The 26,105-nt window shown below is 47.2% G+C and overlaps 1 protein-coding gene across 1 annotated transcript in view; it reads left to right on the top strand.

Moving 5' to 3' along the window:
• The window catches only part of MED12L (mediator complex subunit 12L), a 265,350-nt gene that overhangs the window by 20,195 nt on the left and 219,050 nt on the right, over window positions 1–26,105 (top strand). Inside the window, exons 3-5 of the mRNA XM_081302589.1 lie at window positions 6,845–6,949; window positions 13,132–13,323; window positions 17,358–17,517. Of these exons, the coding sequence (XP_081158715.1) occupies window positions 6,845–6,949; window positions 13,132–13,323; window positions 17,358–17,517 (457 nt within the window). The remainder of the gene's footprint in view (window positions 1–6,844; window positions 6,950–13,131; window positions 13,324–17,357; window positions 17,518–26,105) is intronic.

Genomic DNA, 26,105 nt, shown 5'->3' with positions numbered 1-26,105 from the left:
TTGTGATGAGGATCCCCTCTATCTCTGATAATCCTCCTCTCGAAGACTGCTTTATCTGATATTGATATAGCTACCTCAGTCCTCTTGTATTCTGTCACAACACATGACTAAGCCAGCCAGGGTCAATCCAGGAGAACTGGGCTGATGTGAAATAATCACACACAGAGAAATACCTTTTTCTTTGGGTTCTGTGATGGCCCCTCTGACCTAGCTCCCACCAAGGAGGCAAGGCAGGCAAGAAAGAGAGAGCATGCCTCCAACGGTTTTATTGGGGGAGGCTGTTCCATTGAATATTCTATTCAAAAAAGGGCATAGGGTAGGGTTACAACAAACAAGTGGGTGTAATCCAATCCCATCAGGTGTCGCCCACTCCTTCTCTGAGTGGAGGTAAAGCCCAGTGTATTGCGGGGTTCAATGACTTGAGCACCCCTTCACTCAGGACTTAAAGGTGTGCACATAGCTGCTGTCCAGAGCTGCTCCAGACTGTGTTCGTTGTTTGGATGGGACATATCTTCCCCATCCCTTTACTGTCAATCTGTGTCTTTCTCTATTTTTTGGTACCAGGGATTGAACCCAGGGCTGCTTTACCACTGAGCCATATCCCCAGCCTTTTTTATGTTTTCTTTAGAGTCAGGGTCTTGCTGAGTTGCTTAGTACCTTGCTAAGTTGCTAAGGCTGGCTTTGAACTTGCAGTCCTTCTGCCTCAACTTCCTGAGTCACTGGGATTGCAGATGTGTGCCACGGTGTCTGGCTAATTTATCTGTTTAAGTACACTTAAAGTTCAGCATGTAGTTGGATTTTGCCTTTTTAAAAAATGTATCTGACAATTTCTTTTTCTTTCTTTTTTTTTTTTTTTTTTTTGACAGTATTGGGGATTGAATCCGGGGCCTCGCATGTTCTGGGAAAGCGCTCCCCTGTGGAGGTACATCCCCAGCTTTTTTTATTTTTTATTTTGGGACAAGGTCTTGCTGAGTTGCCCAGGCTGGATTTGAACTTGTGATCTCCTGTTTCAGCTTCCCAAGTAGCTGTGATTACAGGAATTGCCACCTTGCCTTTTAGTTGGAATCTTAGTCCGTGACATTTGAGCAGCATTTAATGTGATGATTGATGTGGTTGGGATTGGTACCATTTTACTATTTGTTTTTGGGGTTTCCTTTTCTGCTTTCTTTGGATTATTGTACTCTATAATTTTAATTTGCTTATTGAGAGTTTAGTTAAACTACTACTTGTTTTTGATGGCTGCTCTGGGAATCACAGTAGCATCCCAAATTCTTCAGTCTCCTTAGAACTAATTTTGCCTCTCTCTATTCTAACTGCTGGAGCCTTCCATGACATGGACTCTCCTGTGTTAGTTGCTCTGCAATCAGAGCCCACTCAGAGCTCTTTCTTGGGGACACCTGTCTGACTGCCCGGATGGGCATTGGTGGTCTTTGCCCTCCGAATGGGCGGCTCTTCTCCTGGGCACTGCATCATACTTCAATTCTGCTTGCTGTGGGGTCTCCAACACCTGGTACAGTGCTGTATTGAATTACCTGCTGTTTGAAGGGAGGCCTGAGCTGTGGTTTGAAAACCACAGACGAAGTCATGGTTATGCTCCAGGGGTGGAAATGGCACAAGGTGAGACTCAGGGGCTGAAAAGACGGGATGCGTGGAATGGCGTGGAATAGTCAATAGACTAAGTGAAAGTTAAAATGTAAAAATAGAAAACGGCTATAATCACAGTAGCCACCATTTATAGGGCACTTAATAATGGGCCAGGCACTGTGCTGAACTGCACATTTATCTTATGTAACCCCAGCCCTGTGAGTTATTCTCGTCTCCTTTTCAACAAAGCCAGGCAGGTGCAGAGAGGTTGGCTCCTGTGGCCCCCGTCCTGGGTGAGGGCTGCATTCAAACCCAGCTCCATGTGACTCTGACGCTTAGAAGCAAGACCAGCATGTGGAGCTTGATTGCTGGAGGCTTCGGATGCTGGTCCCAGTGCTTCTGTTCTGATTTGGGGCCAGAATTAGTTGGAAAACAGTTGAGAGTTGTTACTTAGGGTCTGGAGAGTCATGCTGCTTTAGCTCCTGGGGGAGTGTGGGAAGCCGCCTGAGGCTTTTGGGTAGGGAAGTGCAGAAAGGGAAATAGTGTCTCAGCACCTGGCAGGAGGTAGGCTGCATAGAGGGCAGGATGAGTGGGGAACAGTGACCAGGCCCTGCTGTGACAGTGGCCACATTTAGAGAGCCACTGTCGCATTTTAGAAGGAGGAATAAATGTTAGACATGTCTTGAGAGATGCAGGGCTGGGTTCGTTAGTGACAAGAGGAGGGGATGAAAGAGTGTTCTCTTATCTCCTGGGTCTCGTGTCTGCTGTTACCTAAGGACCACTAGGTGTATTGGTGAGGGCGATCCATGTCTTACTCCGTCTTCCAACCTGGGGTCTAAGATAGAATAGAGGACAGGGGACAGGGGAGGGAGAAGGAAGGAGGGGGAAGTACTGAAGGCCTGGAATGGAACAAATCGGATTCCATGCCTCTTTGATCATGTCAAAATGACCCCATTGTTATGTATGACTAAATGTACCAATGAAAACATCAAAAAAAAAATGTCCATCAGGCTAACTTGGTTCTCTCAGATTAGGAATGACCAATTAAAAACATGCATATCCAAAAAATAAAAATAACAAATAAATAGGGTTCTATAGTCTTTGGGGTTGAGAGAAGGCTGTTTTGGAAGAGGGATGGACAAAGTTAGGAAAAGTAATTATAAAATTGTTTATAAGAAATTTGTGTTTGTTCTGGGTAAGATGGGCATTAACCCTGCCTGCCTGGCCAGCACATTAGAGGGATATTTCTCCACTTCTGTGTCATTGTGTGGCTGATGGACAGTTCTAAGTTATTGAATATTCATTAGTTAGCTTGTTAGACTACTAGGTGACTGAGAAAATCGGGAGTTTTCGCCCATGTTCTGTGGTTGGGTGGAGGGTGTGTGTGGGTGAGCCGTTTATGACCTGCTTTTCAGATGGTCATCAGAAGTCCTGCCACACTGAACTGTTTTTGTTTCTTGAGCCTGAAAGAGCTTCAGCAGCTTCCAAATTGGCATCCAAACGTTTTCACTTTCCTAATGAAATGTATTATTGAAATTAAAAGATTGCTTTGAAAGTGATCCAAAAAATAAACTTATTCTCTGAAGTTCAAGGCTAACACAGGAGATTTCTGGATGTTTGTGGGGTTCACCCACAGCCCTGCTCTTCCTATCAGTATGGGACGTGGAGACGTGAAGTGACCACTGGCATTCCACATTAACGTGGGCTCTTTTTTAGGCTTTTGCTTCTATTTCTGCCTGAGTGACTGTCTCCCTAGAATTGCTTTAAGGCTTGGATTTCAGTTGCATCAATGGCAAGGCAGGCCAGTTGTGGGGGGGACTCTTCCCTTCTCCCTGTTCAGGTTGCCTTGGGCCCAAGTCAGTTGTGCACCTTTCCAAGGCTCTGGGTAGCTCACTGTCGGGTGGTGTTACCCTGGGCCACAGGGGCTGTTGGAGTCGCTGTTTTAAGCTTCTTGTTTCTTTGCTGAGAAAATATTTGGTCTTAAACACACACATAATACTTTTTTCTTTCTTGCCCTAGATGCTGTTAATGAAAAATTCATTTAAGACTGTCTCTGAATACATGGTTGCCTCTTACTCAACAGTTAGTAGAATAGTTTTTTTCTTCTCTTCTCCATGTTGTACAACGAGGGACACGTCAGCCTTTATTGAGGAGTCCTTTTTCTGGAAGAGGTTCAGCTCTGCTGGCTGATGCCCTGAGTGCAGACCCAGCCCTGGATCCTCACTGACGCTGTGAGCACCAGGTCCCTGGGGTCTTGGCTGTCTCACCTTTGAAGATGGGCAAAGGAGCAGCTGTGGTTCTAAGAACTGTCCATGAGGTACAATGGAACAAGGTCAAGACTGTAAGGAAAGGCATTATAGGAATTTTGGTGGTTGTTACTCTTTTATTTTGAAAAATCTTTGAAGAAGTTCAAGGCTGGTGCAAGAGGAAGCTATTTGTGTCCTTTACAGATTCTGGCTTGGGGGTTTTAGAGGCATGCTGTTCTGAAATCTGGACTCTGTCTCTTCTATTTTTGCCTAATTAGACTTGGCAAAGGCCTGCAGAGTAGTGTCATAAAAGTTTGTTGCTTGAATTCATGTAACACAGGTTGCCTTTTGTTCTGAGTCTCTTAAAGCTACCTAACGACATCAAGTATCTACGCCTTAGCCAGTTTCTCAAACCGGAATCCACAGATGCCTTCAGGTTGGAGACAGTGCTTTTCCTTTAAAAGGGGTCTGTTGATGCATTCTTGAAGTTTGAGAAACATTTGTTTAAACAACAATAGTAAACTCTGGAATTTGAATCTTAACTCAGTGTTTGGATTTTTGCCATCAGTGTTCAGTCTTGGCAGAAATTTTAGGGAGTAGGCCATCAGGGGGCACATTTTGATCGTGACGTTCTTGGCTTTTAACTCCTTAGTTTCTGCGGAAACCTGACCTCAAGGGCTTAGCAAATACAGTAGCGGTTAACTGAGCCTAGGGTCTATTTAGAATTCAACTATGAAATGGCACCAAGAGGATGGAACTCGTCCTGAAAGCCCTGTGCCTTGCCTCTTGACGAAGCCCAGACGTGGTTCCAGTAAAGACAGAGGCTGATTCTCAGCTGCCCTTTCTTGCAGTGCCTGCTAGAAGGTGGAAGACACAGGCGCCTTCAGTTTTCTCCTGAGGTCATGATCCTTTTTGTATGTACACTTGCTCTCTCCGACTCCGAGACCACGGAAATGTCCTTAGCGAGTTTGGTTATTCAAGTTGGCTGGAATCTTTTTGACTTAAAAATGTGCATCACGTAGTTTTGTCCTCGTTTTTCACATCACCACCTGAGGACTCAGGATGCAGGTGGGCTGTTCATCTTCTGGGTGGATCATGACTTCTGTGACCTTTCTGCCTGGCTGGATTGCCCTGGAGCTGCATGTCTCATAGGGGTCTTTTGAAAGCCCACCCATGTTCGGGAGCACACCAGTTAAGGCAGGCTGCAGGGGTGCTGCCAGAGGCCTCCACTCCTAGCCAAAGCCACCCTCTGAGGCTGTTCAGATACATCAGCCTCCTGACCTGTTGCATCCCTCAGCTTCCCATCTAACCACAGCAGCGGTTTGACCAGTGGCTCTTCTAATTCCACTCTGGCCCAATTAGGTGGAGTGAGCTACGTTTTGGGTTCTGTGCACCTGTTGCCCCGACTGATGCTGCACCATTGCTTTATTTTGGGGGAGGGATGTGGGTGATACTGAGGATTGAACTCAGTGGCACCCTACCACTGAGCCACATCTCCAGCCCTACTTAGAGACAAGGTGTCTCTGAGTTGCTTAGAGCCTTACTAAGTTGCTGAGGCTGGCTTTGAACTCGGGATCTTCCTGCCTCGGCCTCCCTAGCCACTGGGATTACAGGTGTGTGCCACTGCGCCTGGTATGACCACATTTCTTGGCTCCAGAGAAGGGGACAGAAGGTTGCTCTGTGTCCTCCAGTTTCTCACTTGTTCTCTCTGGTCCATGTCTTGGAGACTGCCGTAGTTCCCTAACTCAGATAACCTGGGCGGGCAAGGAGGGCCTATTTATTTTTTATTTTTTTAAGGCTTGGGCTGTTATTTTTAATTGTTTTTTTAGTTGCAGATGGACACAATACCTTTATTTTATTTATTTATTTTTATGTGTGCTGAGGACCAAACCCAGTACCTCATATGTGTGAGGCAAGCGCTCTGCCACTGAGCCCCAGCCCAGTCCAAGCTTAGGCTATTTTTGACATGATGTGACCTTGGAGCTTTTCCTGTGGCCACCCAGTAGGAGATCTTTTTGAGGAGCGTAGGAGTTGTGGCTCTGTATTTTTAGACCACATTTTCACATGGCATTTGTTCCTTGGTGGCATGGTGGCAGGAAATTTGTCTTGCTAGTCTGGCTTTTAGAAAGAGTGCATCAGGACTGCCTCTGCCCGGTTTCTGTACCTTTTTGAGCCTCGCTTTGTGCATCTGTGAAATGGGCATGAGGACGCATGCTTGCGGTCTCCCTCAGAGTTGGCAAGGAGCAAGTGAGCCAAATGTTTTAAAGAACTTTGCTGAGCTCTGAGCCTCCCTCTGACCGTGGTTGTGCTGTGGGTAGGTTCTAGTCATACAGCATGGGCCCAGGAACCTTCATGGGGTCTTGGGTAGGCTGGGTGAGCCAGGCTTCACACAGAAGGGGGGCTCGAGAGGGAGTGAGTCAAGCTCCAGGTTCTCTAGTGCCATTGCAGGTCAAAAAGGATTTTGTGCCCTACCACTGGCACACCTGGGATGCCAGCAGCTCAAGAGGCTGACACAGGAGGATTGCAAAGAGGAGAGCAGTCTCAGTAATGGTGAGGTGCTTAGCAACTCAGTGAGACCCTGTCTCTAAACAAAATACAAAATAGGGCTGGGGATGTGGCTCAGTGGTCGAGTGCCTCTGAGTTCAATCCCTGGTATACAAAGCAACAACAACAACAAATGATTTTGTTTTGGTGTGTGTGGGAGGGGGGTTGCTCATTTTTTTTTTCTTTGTAATTTAGAAGTTAAAAAAATTTCAGACTTGCGGAAAAGTTAGGAGACTGAGATGAGGAGCACCTGTGTGTGTAGCCTGGCGTTGACAGGCAATGGCAAGTGCCAGAGTGGCTTTTGCTCTCTACCCCTGTGCCCTGGCTTTTGCATATCAGCAACTGCACTCTGGTTGATGTCCCACGTCCTTCCCACCCTTCCTTCTCGCAGAGGGCAGCAAACTCGCGTTTGCGACTGGGTTAGGTCCAGCTCTCCTTCCTCCTGCTTAACTTGCACCTTCTCTCTGTAGGATGAACTGACTGCTGTGAATGTAAAGCAAGGCTTCAGCAACCAGCCAGCCTTCACTGGGGATGAGCACGGCTCGGCCAGGAACATTGTGATCAACCCGTCAAAGGTACGGCGGGCCCCCTCCCCTGGGACCACTGGCAAAGCGGGTTTGTGATGGGGCATTTGATTTGCCAAGTTGGTGCTGCTCAAGCCAGTCCAGGTTTAGCATGCCCTTCTGCAGGCTTCGCTGCCCTGGGCCAGACAGGGTCAGCACTGATGTGGGGGGTCGCCATGCTGAGTCTGGTAGTTCCCTCTCCATCTTTCCAGGTCTCCTTAAGGCCTTCCTGACGTCGTCATAGACAGACGGCCTGAGAGGCCAGTATCTTGCAGTCCAGGCTGTACTTGAGATCTGTTTGGTTTTCCCATGGCAGAATTCGGGTTGGACCTTTTTGGAAAGGAGGCAGCATTGTGTCCTGTCAGGAGGCAGGTGCGGCCAGTTAGCCCTGGTACAGGTCACTCGAAGTCTGATCACTTGTCGAAGGACACGCCTGTCACCCTCCTACCTCATAAAGTGGCAGTTTCTCCTCTTAGTGACCTACAGATCTCTACCTGTGGTGCCTTACCTTCCCTCCCTACCTCCTCCTCCCTTCCTCCACCCTCCCTCCTCCTCCTCTTCCTCCACCTCCCTTTCCTCCTCTCTCCCTCCCTACCTCCTCCCTCCTCCCTCCTCCTCCCTTCTTCCACCCTCTCTCCCTTCCTCCTTCTCCTCCTCTTCCTCCTCCTCTTCCTCCTCCCTTTCCTCCTCTCTCTCTCCCTACCTCCTCCCTCCTCCCTCCTCCTCCCTTCTTCCACCCACCCTCCCTTCCTCCTCCTCCTCCTCTTCCTCCTCCTCCTCTTCTTCCTCCTCCTCCTCTTCCACCTCCTCCTCTTCCTCCTCCTCTTCCTCCTCCTCCCTTTCCTCCTCTCTCCCTCCCTCCCTCCTCCTCCCTTCTTCCACCTTCCCTCCTCCTCCTCTTCCTCCTCCTCCTCCTCCTCCCTTTCCTCCTCTCTCCCTCCCTACCTCCTCCCTCCTCCTCCCTTCTTCCACCCTCCCTCCCTTCCTCCTCCTCTTCCTCCTCCTCCTCCACCTCCCTTTCCTCCTCCTCCTCCTCCCTTTCCTCCTCTCTCCCTCCCTACCTCCTCCCTCCTCCTCCCTTCTTCCACCCTCCCTCCCTTCCTCCTCCTCTTCCTCCTCCTCTTCCTCCTCCTCTTCCTCCTCCTCCTCCTCCTCCTCTTCCTCCTCCCTTTTCTTCTCTCTCCCTCCCTTCTTCCTCCCTCCCTACCTCCTCCTTCAGTTCCTCCTCCCTCCCTACCTTTTCCTTCCCTTCCTCCTCCTCCCTCCTTCCCCACCTCCTCCTCCCTCCTTCCCTTCCTTCTTCCCCTCCTTCCCTTCCTCCCTCCTTCCCTTCCTCCTCTCCTTCCCTTCCTCCTCTCCTTTCATTCCTCCTCCCTCCCCTCCTCCTCCCTTCCTTCCTCCTCCTTCCCTCCTATCCTTCCTCTCCCCGCACCCTCCACCCCGCCTTCCTTCCTCCCTCCTTGCAGGGATTGAGCCCGTGCTGCCCCAGCCCCCCCAGCCCCTACCCCATGGTACTCGGAGGCCCTATGAATATCCCATTCTCACCGTCAGGTAGAATTCCACCTGGTGATTTCAGCATCCCTGATGATTCCAGTTGAGGGATTTCTTTTGCTGAGGGTTACGACATGCTGGTTTCTGATCATTCCTCATCGGTATTGGTTGCGTGCTTTGGTGAAGAAGAGCTTCCTTTACCTCCCACTGTTTTAGGATCACTTGGATTCTTTTTGTGTCACCCATGGATTTCTTTTTAAAATTTTTTTACTATTACTTTTAAAATTAATTGCGCTGGGACTTATTACTTCGTTTCTTTTGAATGCTTCGATGGTCCCATGTGTGGCCAGTCAGGGCCCCTTTACTCTGGCCCTTGGCTAACTGTCCCGTCACCTCCTTCTCCCTGGGACAATAGCAGGTTCCAGGCTCGCCTTGTTCTCTCCCTCCCCAGCCCTGGGTGCCCTCAAGGCGGCCCTGCTGGAGGGGCCTTCCTCCTGGCTGCTGTCACTTTCGGTGGCAGAGAGGAAAGCAGAGATCTGTCTGTCTGTCTTGTCTGCCTACCTACTGTTGCCATTTCCGGCCCAACCCCGCGGGGTGTTTCCCTCTTTTCCTGTTCCATCTTTGTGTGTTCTCCCAGCTGAGAACCTGGCTCTCTGCAATATCAAAATATTTGTTTGTTTGCTCTTTGTATACATAAAGTTTCAGCATAAACTATTCCAATGCCACTCTAGCAATAAAGTTGCTATATAAAATCTACAATTTTTTAAAATAATAATTTTGTCTTTAGACTAACTTTCATCAAAAATATGTAGTCAGGCTGGGCATGGTGACATCTGCCCGTAATCCCAGCAGCTTGGGAGTCTGAGCAGGAGGATTGCAAGTTTGAGGCCAGCCTTAGCAACTTAGCCACACCCTATCTCAAAATAAAAAAAAATAAAAAGGGCTGGGGATGTAGCACAGTGGTTAAGCACCTTGAGGTTCAAGCTCCCAGCACCCCCCAAAAAAACCAAAAAACCACACACATACATAATCACACAGATACAATACCGATATAATCAGAATGTTGTTTTCAAAAGTTTCTTGGATTGGGCTGGTGCTGTGGCTCAGCAGTAGAGCACTCACCTAGCATGTGTTGTGAGACCCTGGGTTTGATCCTCAGCACTACATAAAAATAAATAAGTAAAATAAAGGTATTGTGTCCAACTACAACTAAAAAATAAATTAAAAAAAAAGTTTCTTGAATTGAATGTCTTTCTGTGATGTTATCAATTAGGTGTACAAATAAAATTGTTTGTTTTCTTAAGGAATCAATTTTTTTAAAAAAGTCCTTTTTATTATTGTTTGGGTATTAAAATACCTTCACTAGTATAAAATTAAAGGCATACATACAAAAAATATAAAAATGTATACAGGTAAATTTCTATAGTTCCTTTTCTAGAGATATGCATGCAAATAGTTTGTCTATTATTCTGGATTTCTTTTTATTGCATCCACCTGTATCTGTATATACATAAATAATTGACAGTTTGCTGTCAACTGAAATATCATTTCAGAGATGTGAAAGAGAATCGATGCATCTTCTGCATACGCCACTGACCAAGCACGTTGATTTGAGTTTTCTTTTTCCAGTCTTTATCCACGTGATGTACAATTAGCTGTGTGCGATTTATGTTGTGTTTTGGCTTGTCGTCAGATGTGTGTAACACTTGCATTCACTGTTTTTAGGTGTCTGGTTGTGCAGCCTCACCCCTGTCTGTCTCCTGAATGTTTTCTTGTTCCTTAGCTAATCCACTTTTTGAAAGCGAGTTCTGTCTTTTAGCTTTCTCTTTTGTGGTGCTGGGTATCAAAGCCTTGGCCTTGCACACGCTAGCCAGGTTCTCCGACCCCAGCCCTAACTGATCTACTTTTATAATACAAAGCGTTATTTGGCAGGCTCTCTGCCTTTTGACTATAGTATTCACAGCAATAACTTGTGGGTGGATGGCATTCCTAATTTGTGAGCTATAATTAATTGACTGACACCTGTATACACAGTGGTCAGCCTGTGTCTATAAAGAGGCTGTAGTCACACTTGAGAGGTGGCTTTTGTTCTTTAGGGTCAGTTCCCAGAAGCACATCTTTTGAGTTCGAGGGAGCATTCTCTGCTTCTGTGATGACACACATGAGCTTGGGGCAGATACAGAGAAGCTCATCTCCTTGCAGAAGGCTGGGGTCCAGCTGGAGTCCAGTTGAGGTGCAGGTCTGCTTCTCCTGTGGCCTCCTCCGGCCACCTCCAGCCGCCCTCGTGTGGTCCCTGTCACCTCATTCATGTTCATCAGGGCTTCATCCTGTGGCCTTATTAACCTTAGTTATCCCTTGTGCCCCCATCTTAAATCAAGTGACCTTGGGATTGGGGCTCCTGTGTGTGAATTTTGGAGGACACTGTTTAATTCATGACAGAAAGTACCCATGCTTTCTGTCTCCTGATGTGAGCTGCTGAGTTGTGCTCAGTATTGTGTTTTATGTCAACTCAAATAACTGAACACACAAACGTAACATCCGTGACAACTTCTGCTAGCATTCTTCCTGATGGTTGTTTAAGGACTCAGGACTTCTGAGAAGAATTTGATTTCATAAATATGAAATATGTGAATGGTAGCATAGCTTCTAAATTTTTCCCCATATTCTTATCAAATGAATTATTTTCCATCTAGGTTTGGGTAGGTGGAAGCAAGTGTTAAATTTAACTTTTACTTTGTTTGAAAGACTATAAATTGGCAAAAATCCTTGAGAGGGCAAATTGGCAGAACTTCACAATGCCGAATCCTGGAACCCTGGCAATTTATCTTAAATCTGTACCTGCACATGTCTGAAGTAACAGGCACACAAGGCCATCCACATTAACACGAGTCATAATAGCACAGTTTGGAGCAGGTCCATCAACAGTAGCTTGATTACACAACAATGTACTTTGTGGGTTTATCTATTAAAAAAAGTGAAGAAGCTCTGTGTATACAGACCCGGAAGGCTCGTACGCATAATGAGCCAGACGCATAAGAAAGAGACAGAAATAGTGTCTGCTCATGTGTAGTCACTTAAGGAAGCCTTGGAACCACACATAAGCTTATCAAGTTGATCACTTAGAGGTAAGCATTGGGATTTGAGAACGAAGCTCTTTTTAATATGTTTTCAGATTTCTGAATAATGTCAATATGTTGCTGTAACAGTGAAATTAATTGTTATCATCATGCTTTGATCATTTTGGAACCTAATGTGCATTTTCTTCTTTTTTGCTTACTTTGCAATTTTGACTTTGTTTGAGTATGAATTTCTCTACAAAATTTTTAGCAGGAATTAACCAGGCATTCACCATGTTCCATTGCTATGTCAAGTACATAGACAAGGGTTTAATTGAAAAAATGGATTGCTTAGACTACTTTTTAAAATTTTTAAACCTTTTTTGGGATTAAAATGCACATTGTTTGGAGCCCTTGGTGCAAAGACTAAATATCAGTTGGGAGATTTAATATTAAGCTGCTATTGGTGGCTTGTTTACAAACAACTGGTTCTGCTACAGTTTTGCACTTAAGGTATTCAATGGAAGTTCTGCAAACATTGGCTTACAACAGGACAACTGTAGTGAAGTTGTTTTAAGAAAAGCTCAGACTTATTTTTCTACTCATTCTAGTTTTTACCACCAACTCACCAAAACAGACTTTTTATACTACATTAGTCACAAGACTGCAGAAGGCCAGTTCACATTCAGAACATGTCGTGCCAGCGCTTCCTGCTGGTAGGTGAACTTGGCTAGTTGCTGAAGGCTGATTCCCCAGTGATAGACTGCTTATTGCCTCATGAATGTTTCTGAGGTGATGCTTGTTATGCGTCACCATGGTGGAGATTTTATCTTCCTTGTAGTTGCACTGTTTGCTAACTTTATTGGGGACATTTATTAGGAATTATTAACTGTATCATATTTCAGAATTCTCGGGGGGAGAAATATGATGCTTGTAAAGGATTCCTGGAAATTCTAGTAAGCTCTCTGTAATTCACCCAGTTGTCACACAGGACTCATTCCCTTCCTCTCTTCTCTTCCTTCTTGTCCCTTTTTCCACCTTAGTGTGTGGACAATAGGAAAGTGATCAGGTAGCTTGCAGAAGCTCCATATGCCACGTCCTGAGCAGGTGGCACTAGCATCCCCTGAGGACTAATGCTGGTGGAATTGACAGGCCCATCAAAAATGTTGAATACCTAATTAAATTTTTTGCAAATTTGCATTTAAGTAAATTAAGTTTATTTCAGCTTTTTTTTTTAAATCATCAAGTATAAGCAGAATTTCCTTTTACAAAATATGTGATGTATCATGAAACCAGCAAAGGAATGATCACCAATCAATGCCAGGCTCGCTCTCTTCCCCTCGCAGGGAGACCCCGCCTGCCCCAAGGCATTGGAGTGGAGAACGCTGTCGTTTTGTCCTTCTAGAGGTCTTCGAAGGCTCTTCTTTTTGCTGTGGACTACTTGTTAATTGTGGAACAGAGGTGCTGGGTGGGTTTTTGCATTGAGTTAGCTTATGGCAATCACAACTCTTGACTTTAAGGGTGTAAATCAACATTTTATTTTCTGATGGGCTATATGAAGATTTTCGATTAAAACAGTAAAGGTAAAAATGTGTAGAATGTACTGCCTTGCTTTATTGTCTGTCTTCTTTTGTCTTCTTTCCACAGATCGGAGCTTATTTCAGCAGCATATTAGCTGAGAAACTAAAGCTTAACACTTTCCAGGATACCGGAAAGAAGAAACCCCAAGTTAATGCTAAAGATAATTATTGGCTGGTTACTGCTCGATCTCAGAGTGCAATTCATAGTTGGTTCTCTGACCTAGCAGGAAATAAACCACTTGCTATTTTGGCAAAAAAGGTATTAAGTATTTCTTAACCTCGTTATGATTAATTATGGTCTTGTGAAGATGAAGCTTTTTGAGATGATGCCTAGTACATATTTTTTCCCCAACTCCTCACAGCTGATGCCTGGGCCGAAGGTGTATGGCACAGGGGCGTGCTGCCACAAGTGGAGCCTAGGACACCTGTAACCCACACCCTCCACACAGCGAGCAGTTTATGTGGACTTGAGGTTGACAAGATTTCTAAACCAAGAATAGGCAATGATGCTTCTCCTTTTTTTCTATTGTATTTTTAGTTTCCTTGGGTCAAAAAGTTCAGGATTCGATAGAAAGATCCTTGCTTTGAAGTTATTGCCTCATCGTTAAAAATACCTATGCAAATGCTTCAAGCCAAGTGTCTGTCCTACCCAGTGTGAGAGAGATTATAATTGTATGTGTGCTTGTTTTTTGAAAAAGTTTTTGAACAAAACGGGCAGGTTTATTTATAGCTTCCGAGTTTTTTTTTTTTTTTTTTTTTGGCAGGGGGAGGGGAGGCTCTTTAAAATCTTTTGCCTTTGATCAATTTCAAGTGGGGAATGGATGCATGGATTCCGTAATCTTATAGTCCAAATAATACAGAAACATCCTTTGCAATTTAGAAAAGAAGTTGGAGATCTCCCTTGCAGTCTTGATCTGACTCCCTGGACAGCTTTGGAACAAGGCCATTGGTTGGTTCTCCCCTTCCTGAAGCCCTCTGGTTTCAGGCCACCGTCTTCTGTTTGTAGAATCATGTGTTCATGTCCACCTGGCACAGGACCAGGGTGTGGAGAGCTCCTTTGTGCACTTGTGAGTTTTCTGAAAAGCAACTCTTGGAAGATAGTGCTGCTGTCTCAGCCGGCTGAGCCACTCGGTAGTACTCCTCCGAGGCCTGTGGATTGCTAGTGGGAAGCCTCAGAAGGGGTTCCTCTGGGAGCCGATGAAGGGTGTGAGCAGCTCACCTTCTCCGTGTTGCTAGCTGGCCTCCTTAGGTTTTCCCTTGCCGTGAGCTTGTGAGTGCAGGTTTCGGATGCTTCCCCAAAGCGAATACTGATGTGGAACTGCTGCCCTTGCTTTTGGGGTGCAGGACATGCTCGCTGATCCTTCAGGAGGGAGACAGCTCTGGTGCAGTGTGTTAGTCACTGTTCTTCTCTCTTCATTAGGAGCTGCCTCTGGCCAAGTCAGGTGTCCCTCAGGTAAGCCCTGACGCTCATTCTTCGCAAACGTGCCTGTTTTCTTTTTAAAACCATCCAGCGTACCTTGAAGCACGTTTGTTTCCCAGCCTTTTGGGAGTCCTTCCCCTTTCCAGCATGTCCTCTTCCCAAGGTGGCTGAAGGATCCATTCTCTGTGTGTTCCTCCTAGTGGAACCTCCAAGGACCTCCTTCACTTTTGGTATTTATTTACCTTTGCAATGGCTTCAGGCCCCAAACCTTGATTTACCTGCCCAGATCCTGGGCACCTTATCCAGGTTCAGGCTCCTGTAGGGGTGGTCATAACTCTGGGCCAGTCTTTTATCACTCTGAAAGCTCCACAGTACTTGCAGTGTCCAGCCACAGAGAAGCCGTGAAGGGCTTTTCCTTTAATCACAGTGGGTGTTTGATTCAGGAATGGAGCTTCCTGCCGCCGGGACCTTCTTCCAGGGCCAGAACAGCTCCCTGGTCTCTGATTCTCCCCTGTTCATGTCAAGGGACCCCATGCCTGGGGTCTGTGGGTCTGCTTTGCCTCCATCCCACTTAGCCACTGGGGGATGCTGGTGTGGGTGAGCATCCAGGTTTGAGGAGGCCGGAGGACAGCACTGTAGGACCGAAGGAGCTCGCACCAGATGTCTGTATTTCTTGTCCATCTTGATGCAGCTCCAGCTCAGTTTAAGGACCACACTGTGGTTCAGGGGTTTTCAGATTCAGCTAGCAAGCTAAATTCTGGGGGTTTCTCTATGGAAAACACAGAATCCATCACTGTAGGGAAGTCACAGCCTAAACACGTTTCCCTCCAGAGTTGGCCTGGCCGTGGCTTCTTCATTAATTAAACAGCTTCCTTCATGCATGCTCTTCTGAATGCTGACGCCCAGATCCAAGGGCAGCGGTTCTTAGGGTTCTGCCGGCCCTGGCAGTGATCTGGAGTCTGCCTTGTATGCTCATGTGAGATCCACGGCTCAGTTTTGTTTGCAGTGTCATCGAAACATTTCAGGTGTTTAAGTGTTTTATTTTTTCCTTCCTAACAGTTGGGGTTCAGTAGGAATCCTGTAGGCATCGAGGAGGATGGTGCTGGTGGAGGGCTTTCTCTGTATTTGTCTGTTGCAGGCCCTGGTCTTGCGACTTTTGGCATCCGAGTGCTGTATCCCTACCGGCACAGCTAGGTGCCCGGGCTGCTGGCACCGCCCATGTGCTCTGGTGAAAAGCAGGCATTCGGGACTGGGACTGTGCTTTTCTGGTCCCTGACTTACATTGTGGCCACTAAACCAAAGCCTTGTGCTCCATGACAGAAATGCCATGTAAGCTGAGGAAGTGTCTCATTGCGATGCCTCGCTGTGGTCTGCAGGGAGGAGGGCTTGCAGCTTTGGCCCACCAGCCTTCCGTGTTCCTGTGCATGGTGTGTGTGCATCTGCGTGCCCGTCATGGGTTGTGTTCTGAAGTCAGTGCCAGGGCAGCATCTCTCTGTGATCACAAGTCTCTGCAGTGGCCCATGAAATCCAGGGCTGGATGCCCCGGGCCCGTCGTGCAGCCTGGGTGGCTCTCCCTCCAGAACCAGAACAGCCGGATTGTCTTTAGTGAGATCAGGTGACATGGTCATTGTGTTTCCAGGGCCATGTATGAAAAATACTCATCTTTTGTTCTAGACTCTCACTTCCTGGGAACTGTGTGAAGGGTCAGGTTTATAGCATAGGATGCAGAAAACCCTCTGCCTGCTGTGTGTTTGGTAGACCAGGAGCAGCAGGTTGTGCTGTGGGCTGGTCCAAGCCTTGCTTTTCAGCATAAATTCAAGTGAGATTTTGGGGCAGAGAGATCAAGACTCTTGGTATCTGTGGTTGTGGTGTCCAGGATCCCCTGAGGTCAGGGGCAAGTGCACTGCCCGAGAACACCTTGGCTGGCATGGGGAAATCTTTGGAAGGGCAAGGCATCGGAGGGAATAGGTTTGGGGCTTTTAGAGATTGGCAGGGAGGAGTCTGAGGGAGGAGCTCAGCCCAGCAGGCGGGGCCCAGGGAGGGAGATGAGGTGGCCTGTCCATGCCTGCTGGGGCTGTGCACCCTTGGGCCTCACTGACCCAAGCATGACGGCTGGCTGATGCACTCTGTCCCCTGTTCTCTCTGTTCACCAGAGGAGTAGATTATGTAGGTAAATAGGCAATTCCTTGGTATTTATGAGGTACTCTAGGAGAATGAATTAACTCTTTCCAACCATTCAATGCTTCATCAGGATACTAATCTGCTAAACAGTACCTCTGTGGTGTGCGAGAAATCATTAACTGCCTCAAGTGCCCACTTCCAAGCACTGAATTAATTACCCAGCTATTTCTAGCCCAGTGTTCATCAGCAGATTTACTGATCCATCATCTTAGCCTCTCTTTTAAATATTGGACTAAAGACATTTTTAGACACTTTCTGGAAATTGTTACTCTTATAAAATGTTGCAGTTAGAAAGCTTTATATAAAAAAGTGTTCCTGGACAAAAAACAGAGTGGGGATAACTTTACACGTGGTCTGTCCCTTCCAATTTTGTGAAAATTTTTTGGGAAGAACGTCATGGAATTATTTTTTCCTACTATGATGAATAGCTTCAGCATCTGAAAGTTTTAGGATAATTTGTTTTGTAAACAAGAAAGCACAACAAATGGAACTATTTTGCCATTGTACTAAACGGTTTTGATTTTTTTCTTAATGAAAATTGGCTTAAAATGTTCCTTTTTAAAAAATTGAATACACCATTTAAAAATTCATCAGAAATGCTCTTACAGCAGTAGGTAACTCCCAGCCCCTCTGTAAGTATGTCGATTAATGGTACAGTTTGTTATTGTCATAACTATGTTATTTCTTTTTAGGTTCCCATCCTTAGTAAAAAGGAGGATGTTTTTGCGTATTTAGCTAAATATTCAGTACCAATGGTTCGAGCGACCTGGCTGATCAAGATGACTTGTGCCTATTATTCTGCCATTTCTGAAGCTAAAATCAAGAAACGTCAGGCCACTGACCCCAATTTGGGTAAGTGAGACTGTGAGCTGTCTTATGTTTCTCTGTGGGTTCTGCAGGTACCTGTGCATGCCCCATCAGGCACAGCCCAGTAGATGAATACCGGGTAGGGCCCTGGTGTGGTTGGAAGTCACCTGTGCTGGGTCTTGTTCATTGAGGACCACAAGCAAGTGCTGTCACTGTCACCTACAGAACATCCTATGCCTGGACCCTCAGCACCATTGCTGCTGAAATGCTGACTCAAGCCACTGTCAGCTCTGGGCTGGGAACATTCCAACCTCCAAACTCATCTCCTGCTAGTCTCTCAATAACTGCCATAGTGTCTGTGATTCCACATCAGATTGTGTTGTGCTTCTTCATGTGACTTAAAGGTGACGTCTTACAGCTGGAAATCATTGGAGATCCGTCACTGTGGCCCATGAGGTCGCCTAAGGCTGGCCCTCCTGTACTGCTTGGACAGCCATGCTGCCCCTGCCTGCCTGCCCGCATCCTGCTGTCCTGCTGTGACTGTTTCTCCTGCCTGGCTGCCCTTCCCTAGGGCGTGTGCACACCTCTTTCCCTGCCCTGAGGCCAAGTCTCAAGGCTTCCCTCTCCCTTCTCTCCTCCTCCTGGTTGTGTTATTCCCATGACTATTCATCATCTGAAATTTTATCTTTAAAGTCTTCCCCCAGGACACACTGTAGGATGTAAAGCATCTAAAGGCCTTGCTGGTCTACCCACTACCACCTCCCCAGCATCCAGGGTCCCGCTGGCCCCGATGAGTGGGAGCTGTAAAGCTGAAGGGAGGCCACTTTCAGTCGGAGCCTTCACTGCATTGGTGACTTAGCTAGACCCTTGAGGTGTTGCTTTGTAAAAGAGGGGAGTCCGGTTTAGAAAGGTGCCAAGAGAAATCTAGGTAAAGTGCCCACATAGCCCTAGAGGGGCTGGGGTACAGTGTTGGGCGCGGTGTTGGCGGGCAGATGAGCCACCGAGTGGAGCTTGTTCTGACAGCACGGAGACGGACATTACAAGTCAGAACACAGAAACAAATGTGGTCTGAATTCTGTGACTGTCATCCTGACAGGTCAGCATTATCTTGTGTTAAAACAAGCAAGCAACAGTGACCTGGGTTTTAACAAAGAATGTAAATGTCTAGCAAAAAATCCGGGAGGAAATAATTCCAGTTAGAAGTGGCCACCTCGGTGTTTTCTCTACAGTGCTCTGGGCTAACCCCCTTCCCCTTGGGCTTATTATTTTATTGGTGGGGGGAACAAAACAGATTTCCCTTTGTGTTACTCTTCCCCATCTTATTCTTGGTGTGTCCTGTGTTCAGTCTTCAAAACACACTCTCTCTCTCTCTCTCTCTCTCTCTCTTTCTTTCTCTTTCTTTCTCTTTCTTTCGGTTCCTCTTGTGTCTTGCCTGTGTCTCTGTCAGGTTCACTAACACTCCTCCCCAGGCCTGGGCATGCGGCTGCTTGCTGTCCACCTCCTTTTTGATGACTACTAGGCTCCTGAAATCTATGGTTTAGCCAAACAGAGTCTCCTGATTCAGCATCATCCCTACTCTTATTCTTTCGGTGAATGTCACGAGCAGTCATCAGGTGAAGAACGTGGAGGCCTCGTTTCTTATTTTTTGCTCAAAACCCTGCATTCAGTCCTTCAGCAGTGCCATCGGCTGTATTTTCAAAATAAGGCCAGAATCTAACATGTCCTCCTTGATGTCCACTGAGATCACTCTGACCAGATTGCTAACAGTTTTGGCCTGTGCTATTATAAGGCCCCATGGCTACTCTTGGCTCTATTCTTGCTTCTCTAGTGCCACCCTTCTACCTGGTAGCCAGTGATGCTGACCAGGACAGGAAGCATGGCACCCGTGCCCTGAGTCCTCTCTTGGCCCCGTCTACTTGGGCACCTCTCGCAGCCGTTAGCAGCCTGCAGGCATGTTCTGACTGCAGGACTTGACCAGGCCGGGGATGCAGTTCTCCACGCATCTGTAAATGACCACGTGGCCCAGTTTTTGGCTCCATGTGGTCTTTGCCCAGATGGCTTTTCCTAGGAGAAGCCGTCTGAGACCACTTCAGTCGAGACTTCATCTCCCTGTCATTCTCTGTTCTGGTCCTGCTTCATTTTTCTTCACAGTTCTTGATACCATCTGATTTATCACATCTCATGTTAATTGATGGGTCATCTGGACCTATCTAATCGCAACCAAAAGAAGGCTGAAACTTTGGAAAATTTATTCAGCGCTGGATCTGTGGATCTGTGCTGTGTTGGTCTCCTAGGACCGTATTGATCTCTGGCATTCAGAAGAGGCTCAGTATTTCTAAAACATGAGTAATTAGACTGGAAGTGTGTGTTTGTGTTTGGGATATAATTTTGAGCATGTGTGTATTGAACTTACTTCAGTTCGTAGTCTTTGAAACTTTGAGCATCGGTAGCTGCAGTGGAGAGTTGCTGTGTTTTTGCATGTGCGTGTGCGTGTGCGCGCTACCCCCCCCCTCCCCCCCCCCCCCCCCCCCGCCCTCCCCAAGCTCTCACTTCATTATGTCTCCGCGTTTTTTCTCTGATGATTGGTTTCATCTTATAGCTGATGCATAGGGGTGGAAAAGGAACGTAGGGGTGCTTCTTCCAGCTGAAACTCACGGCAGTTTAGGAGAAATGAACAGTTGCTGGGCCTCCTTGTTTGCAGAGTTCGCCTGGATTCCTGGTACCAGTGTATGGCCCAGGCAGAAGCAGGCCAAGCTCGGGTGTTTCATTGAGAACACCTGACTCCTTGTTGAATTCACTGGTTTCACTGTTAATTCCCTTCCACTGCCACCAGAGGCTTTTAGGCAGATTATATTCTCTCCAATACAAAGCTAGAATGTTCCTCGTTTGCCCACCTACAATGGATGGTTGATGCAGTTTACTCACTAGCTGTGCTTTTTCTTCCTTCATAAGTAACATAACACATATGGTTCTGTTCATTTGTTTTTTTATTTTGGGTACCAGGGATTGAACTCAGCGCTCTTAACCACTGAGACACATCCCAGCCCTATTTATATTTTATTTAGAGACAGGGTCTCACTGAGTTGCTTAGTGCCTTACTTTTACTGAGGCTGGCTTTGAACTCACGATCCTCCTGCCTCAGCTTCGAGGGCCACTGGGTTTACAGCCATGTGCCACCACACCCAGCTAGTTTTATATTTTGACGCAGTTTCTTTGCAAAGTTTTTCAGTTCATGAATCTTTAATTATCATTTTATTTCCAAATTATTAATCATTAATTATTAGTATGTATTATTGTGTACTTAAAACTGTTAAATGGCAAATCCATGAAGATTAAGTACCAACTCTGCTATTTCTCACAATGGAGTATATAAGCTTTAGTTGAAAAAATGCTTAAGACAAAAAATGAAGCTATTTTTACGATGTGTGGCTGTTAGGCGTTTGCCTCTAAGCCCGGAGGTCCAGCAGCTCAGAACAAGCTCTGGGCTAGGCTCTGCACAGTCCAGCTCTGCTGCTCGGTGGCGGGTCGACTGGGTTGTTCTCAGCCTCGCTAGACATGGACCTCGTCCACAGTCCTTGTTGCTGTGGCAGGTCCTTTAGTTGTCCTTAACCTGGAATGAGGCATCCCCCTTTCCTTCTCCTGGCCTGGCTGTGCGTGCGGGGGACCTACCTGTTGTTTTGAGAAGGTCCCTTTCTCTGATGCCTCATCATTGGATCCAGAGTGTTCCCTTCAGGTGGAACACCACAGGTGTGTATGGTCCTGGGCTGGGGTCGGGGGCATCTGCCAGCTTGCCCCACCGCAAAGCCACCATTTGGTCTTTGGGGTTAGGGAGCGATTGAAGTGTGTAAATGCACCTCTCCACATTCTCAGGTATTCTTGGACACGGAAGGGTAGTGGGCCATAGATACTGTATGGAATGACGTTGTTTTCAGGAGTCTGATCTGTGCTCTGCCCTGTGCTGCCTCTCGTGCTCGCTTTGTCTCTGCACCTCCAGCTTCTGTAAGCAAATTGTACAGTACATTTGGAAGCATTTGGCCGCGTAGACACAGTCTTAATGCAGCCAGCTCACACTCTAAGCCAGCGACACAGCCAGGCAAGTACACACATATAGATGTGTTGAATTGGATTAAATCGCATCCACTTCAGAAGATTAACTTGCAGTAATAGGTTCTGTGCTCTGGCTTTGACAGAGAAGAGGTAAATTCAGCACATTTGGGGCAAGATTGACTATCAAGTGTCACCCTTTGCTAGTGCTAGTTTTATGGCTTCCGTTGTCTTGATTGTTCTTGGGGTGTGTGAAGTTGTTTTCAGTAGCAATGGCTTTTATTCCTTTGTAATAGAAACATATGTTTTATTTTCATTTCCCACATTCAGTTTTGGAACAGAGCTATAAAACACTGCTGTTTGATTTTATTGAAGGGATTTTTTTCTAAAGTTAAGTGGGCCAGCAGCCACAAGGAGGCGACCCGTGGACCCTCACTGTCATGGTGCCCAGAGGCACAGATCTAAAAGGTAAATTGAATGGCTTGCTGCCCTGGGGAGCACACAGCCAGCAAAAGTGTGCCCAGTACAGTGTGTGTGCAAAGTGCAGGGGGGAGGGGCGGGCCGGGGCCTCCAGCCTGTGGGTGATGCCTCCTGAGTTGTTCAAGGGGGAGGCTTGTGAAATATTGTCTTGAACAAGTTGGAGCAGGTTAGGACAGAGATCTGAAGTGCAGATGAATTAGGAAGGAAGAGTTTGTAATTCTTATTCCTCAAGAGACCTAAAAAATAAAGATAAGGTTGTAGGTGACGCAGCATTTGGGACGTGTTCAAAGTGGAGCACCCCAGAAGCACACTTACAGGTGAACCGAGCTTTGTTTTTAAGGTAATAAGAAAGTTTTGTTGTCTTAAATGTTTGAACTCATCAGAGAACAGTTAATACTGGAGAACGAACAGCTGGAACTCACCTTGAGTTATTAAGAGGAGTCTTTGAACAGAGTGGGCAGTGCCCTTTACCCACCAGGACAGAACCCAGCTCCCTGTCTGTGATTCACCTGTTCTGACAGTCCCACAGAGCTACAGTGTCGTCACTGTTCCCACAGAGCCCTGGCCTGTGGTCAGCAGGCTTGCAGCCTTCCGACTCTTCACATCCCCAGATGGAGACACCTCCAAAGGTGTGCTAGGGAGGGGGTTTGGGTTTGCTGAGGAAACTTTCCTCCTGATTGTGCATTGTCCCCTGGCCCTTGTGGCCCATGTGAGTGGTCAGTGCCTCACCAGCCCTGCTGGCCTCTGGGCTTTCTGTGGGGGTCGCTGTGGTGTCTGGTGCACAGTGACGCCACGGGCCCCGTCTTGTTGTGGAGGTCCCCTGGTGCTGTGTGTTCTGTTTTCTGATCATTCACACACTCTGAGAGGGGTCTTTAGGGGTGAGGAGCGTGGTGTGCAGGTGTGCCAAACCCCTCAGCTCAAGTGTTTGGCGTGGGCTCCGAAGCATGTGTTGGGTGCAAGAGGGAGAATGTGGATGCTGCCCTCCAGGCGGTCCCAGTGGAGGGGTGGATAGACAGTGTCTGTCATCATTGTTCAGACAGTCTGAACTTCAGAGAGGGAGCAGCTAGTGGTGGTGGAGTGCCCTGTGGGAACTTGGTGCCTCCAGGGAGGGTCGTAGAGAAAGTGACTTGGCAGTTCGGTTCTGAATGGAGGCTTCCCTGGGTGGGGCGGGCACTCTGACATAAGGTGGTGTCTGCAGAGAGGCAGGCCACCACATGCTGGGCTTGGCTAGTGGCTAGGGTCACCTTTGCCTGGCCAGTTGCAGGGTAGGGTGCGGGGCCTGCTGGCCTCTCTGGTGGCAGGTGGCCCTGAAGGGTCCCCTATTGTAGTTACTGTTGTAGCCTTTCCCTCAGCCTCCCGTCTGTGAAACAGGGTGGTTGGCAGGACCCCTGAGGCCACTGCTGCTTTCTATTCAAAGAAGCGACATCTAGGTCCCGAAGGTGCTCGCTGCTCCTGGGATGTCATGGTGTCTGGACATGCTGGGCATGCAGCGGGTGCAGGCCCTTGGTGTGCCCCATCTGCTACCAGGGCTGCTGCTGTTGCCAGCCAGACGACAGGCGTCCTCGGTCGTCATCACAACAGCCCTGCATATAGATGCGGTGTCCATTTGTGTGGGAGGCACCCGAGTCTCCTGGTCTACCTTCAAGCTTGGCTGTGGGCTCCTGGAGGCAAACAGGAGGCTGGGGGATATTGGTGGTGGAGGCAGCGACGGAGGAGTCACGAATGTCCTTCTCACTCTGCTCTGAGGGATACTAAGAGCAGGGCCAAGATCAGGCTGCTGTGAAATCTGAGGCAGAGACGGGACGGCTAGCTGGGGGTGCTGGGTGTGGGCAGGGGGGACGGCGGCCCGGCCTGGCCTAGGCCTGAGGTCTTTGTCAAGGAACGTGGGTCAGAGGCTGCTCTGGATGCCTGTTGGTGGCACTACCCTGGGCACTTCTGTTTGCCCTTTGCCTCCTCTGTGCCACCTGAGGGTCTATGGGAACCATACCAGAGTCAGATGAGAGACTTCCCTCGGTCAACTCCACTCCTGGAACTGTCCTTATCGCCCCAAATACAAAGAAGAAGCAGCCGCCCTTTTCTCATAGTGAGTAATTAATTTGTGACATATTCACTGAGCCATTTGGCCTGCAAAAATGAGCTCTGCTCACATCAGAGCTGACAGTCTGGCTTCTTATCTGAGCCAAGCAGCTCACTCTTGGTTCGGGTCCTTGAAGACGTTGCCTGCTAACTTTTAATTCCAGGGATGAGCTTCAAGTCAAGACTGGCTGCACGTTTTCACAATATTCCTTAGCTCTCCTTTCTCCTAGAAAGGAGGTATCAGCCTTGTTTACTATGGAAAGAACCCTGAAAATGAGAAGAGCTTAAACGACCTTAATTTGAATTTATACTTTGCTTACGCATGAAAATAGGCCTTTAGATGAGGTGACACTGGCTATGTGGTCAAAGCCATTCTTCACTAGAAGGAACTGGGCTGCAGGGCGAGACTCTGGCATCTGCAGGGTTAGGGTTAGGGTTAGGGCTTTGACCACATAGCCAGTGTCTCTTCCCCAGAATCTTCCCCCTAAAACTCTTAGTATCCATTAATGAACCATCCTGAAATAGTTATTTCTTGGGAGTGGCAAGATATTGGCATTCTTCAGTATAAAAGGACTTTTTCTCATCAACTGTGGTAAAATATTATTTTCTCTTAAAAAAAAAAAGTAGAATGAATCTAATTCTTTTGCTTTGATTTCCATTGGAGTAAGACCTGCTGTATTTGCACCTCCATTGGTGAAGAATGTTTTTTCTTCTTTTTTAAAAATGTGCATTTGGACATTGTACGTGCTCATGGAATCGCATGCCTCCTGGATTTTATAGCCAGGGACACTTGGTGTTCATTTTGTTGTTCTGGTTGTCCCAGAGTTAGCCGATGGGAGGCCCTTTAGCTTTTTTGGGGTCCTTGGGCATGACAGTATTTGTCTTAGGGCATCTCGTTGGCTTTTGGCACAGAAAGCTGCCCTGGGCTCACTGTGTAAGTTTCTGCCTCTGCTCTGCAATCAGCCTTTTTTTTTTTTTAATAGGAAACTGATGCTTTCTATTCACAGAAGCCGCATCTAGGTGCTGAAGGTGCTCACTGCTCCTGCGATGTCATGGTGTCTGAGCCCTGTCCGTGGGCGAACCCGCTGATGAATGTATGTGAGTGTGAATAAGAATTTGTATTCTTATTCCCACTTAACATTTCCATTTATCTTTAAGGATGTTTTTATTAATGCCCTTGATTTTATGCTTGTTTTATTTCTACTACCTGGAGGATGGCATGATGTCCAGTAGCACAAGCAAGGTGACTCACCCTGCTTACACACACACTGGTTTCAGAAGTGCATCCTGATATTTCAGAGGTTTCTAGGATTCCATTTCTCTGTATTCCTTTTTAACTTCGGGATGAATCCCAGCAGTACACTCATTCTGTGGTTGGAGGCACTGCTTCTGTTTGTTTTTCATTTTAGGTTTTACTGACTTTTTCAACATAGCCTCATGTCTCGGACACATAAACCTTGGTGTGTCGAAGCATCGCTCTTTTGAAGGTGTGTCCTGGGGCCCTTCCTCCACCCCTCCACATCACTCTTCACTCCACCCTCCCGTGATCATTTCTGATTAGCTGTTAGTTTAGCCTGAGGGGTTTTATTTTTGCAAAAGTGTGCAATGCATGTGTCTTGCTTCCCTTCCTCCCTGCATGGGAGCCAGCATGGTAGTGGTACGTCCTGGTGCCTTGCCCGGCAACATCCTGGAGACTCCTCCACATCCTCGTGGCTTCCTGGTCCTCCACCAGGGCCGCACCTTGTCTTATTTGGCCATTTCCCTGTTAGCGGACATTTGTACTTAGTCTTCTTGCTGTCATTGGCATAATTCCAGTATGTGACATTGTGTATGTGATGCTCTGTATTTGTCAAGGTGTGCTTTTAGGGTAGATTCCTCAAGGCAGGATTGCGTGGTAAAGGGTAAGCATGTTGGAAAACAATCAGAAACCATTTAAAAAGATTCTAGAAGTACACAGTACTTGGGAATGTGGTACTGAGCTACGCTGTTTCCTCTCCCTCCTGCATGGTCAGTGAGCTGACGTGGACACTACT

The sequence above is a fragment of the Spermophilus citellus genome (genome assembly GCF_964194105.1).
Source record: "Spermophilus citellus genome assembly, chromosome: 7".
Lineage (NCBI taxonomy): Eukaryota > Metazoa > Chordata > Mammalia > Rodentia > Sciuridae > Spermophilus > Spermophilus citellus.
This window is presented reverse-complemented; position numbering and strand designations above follow the sequence as displayed.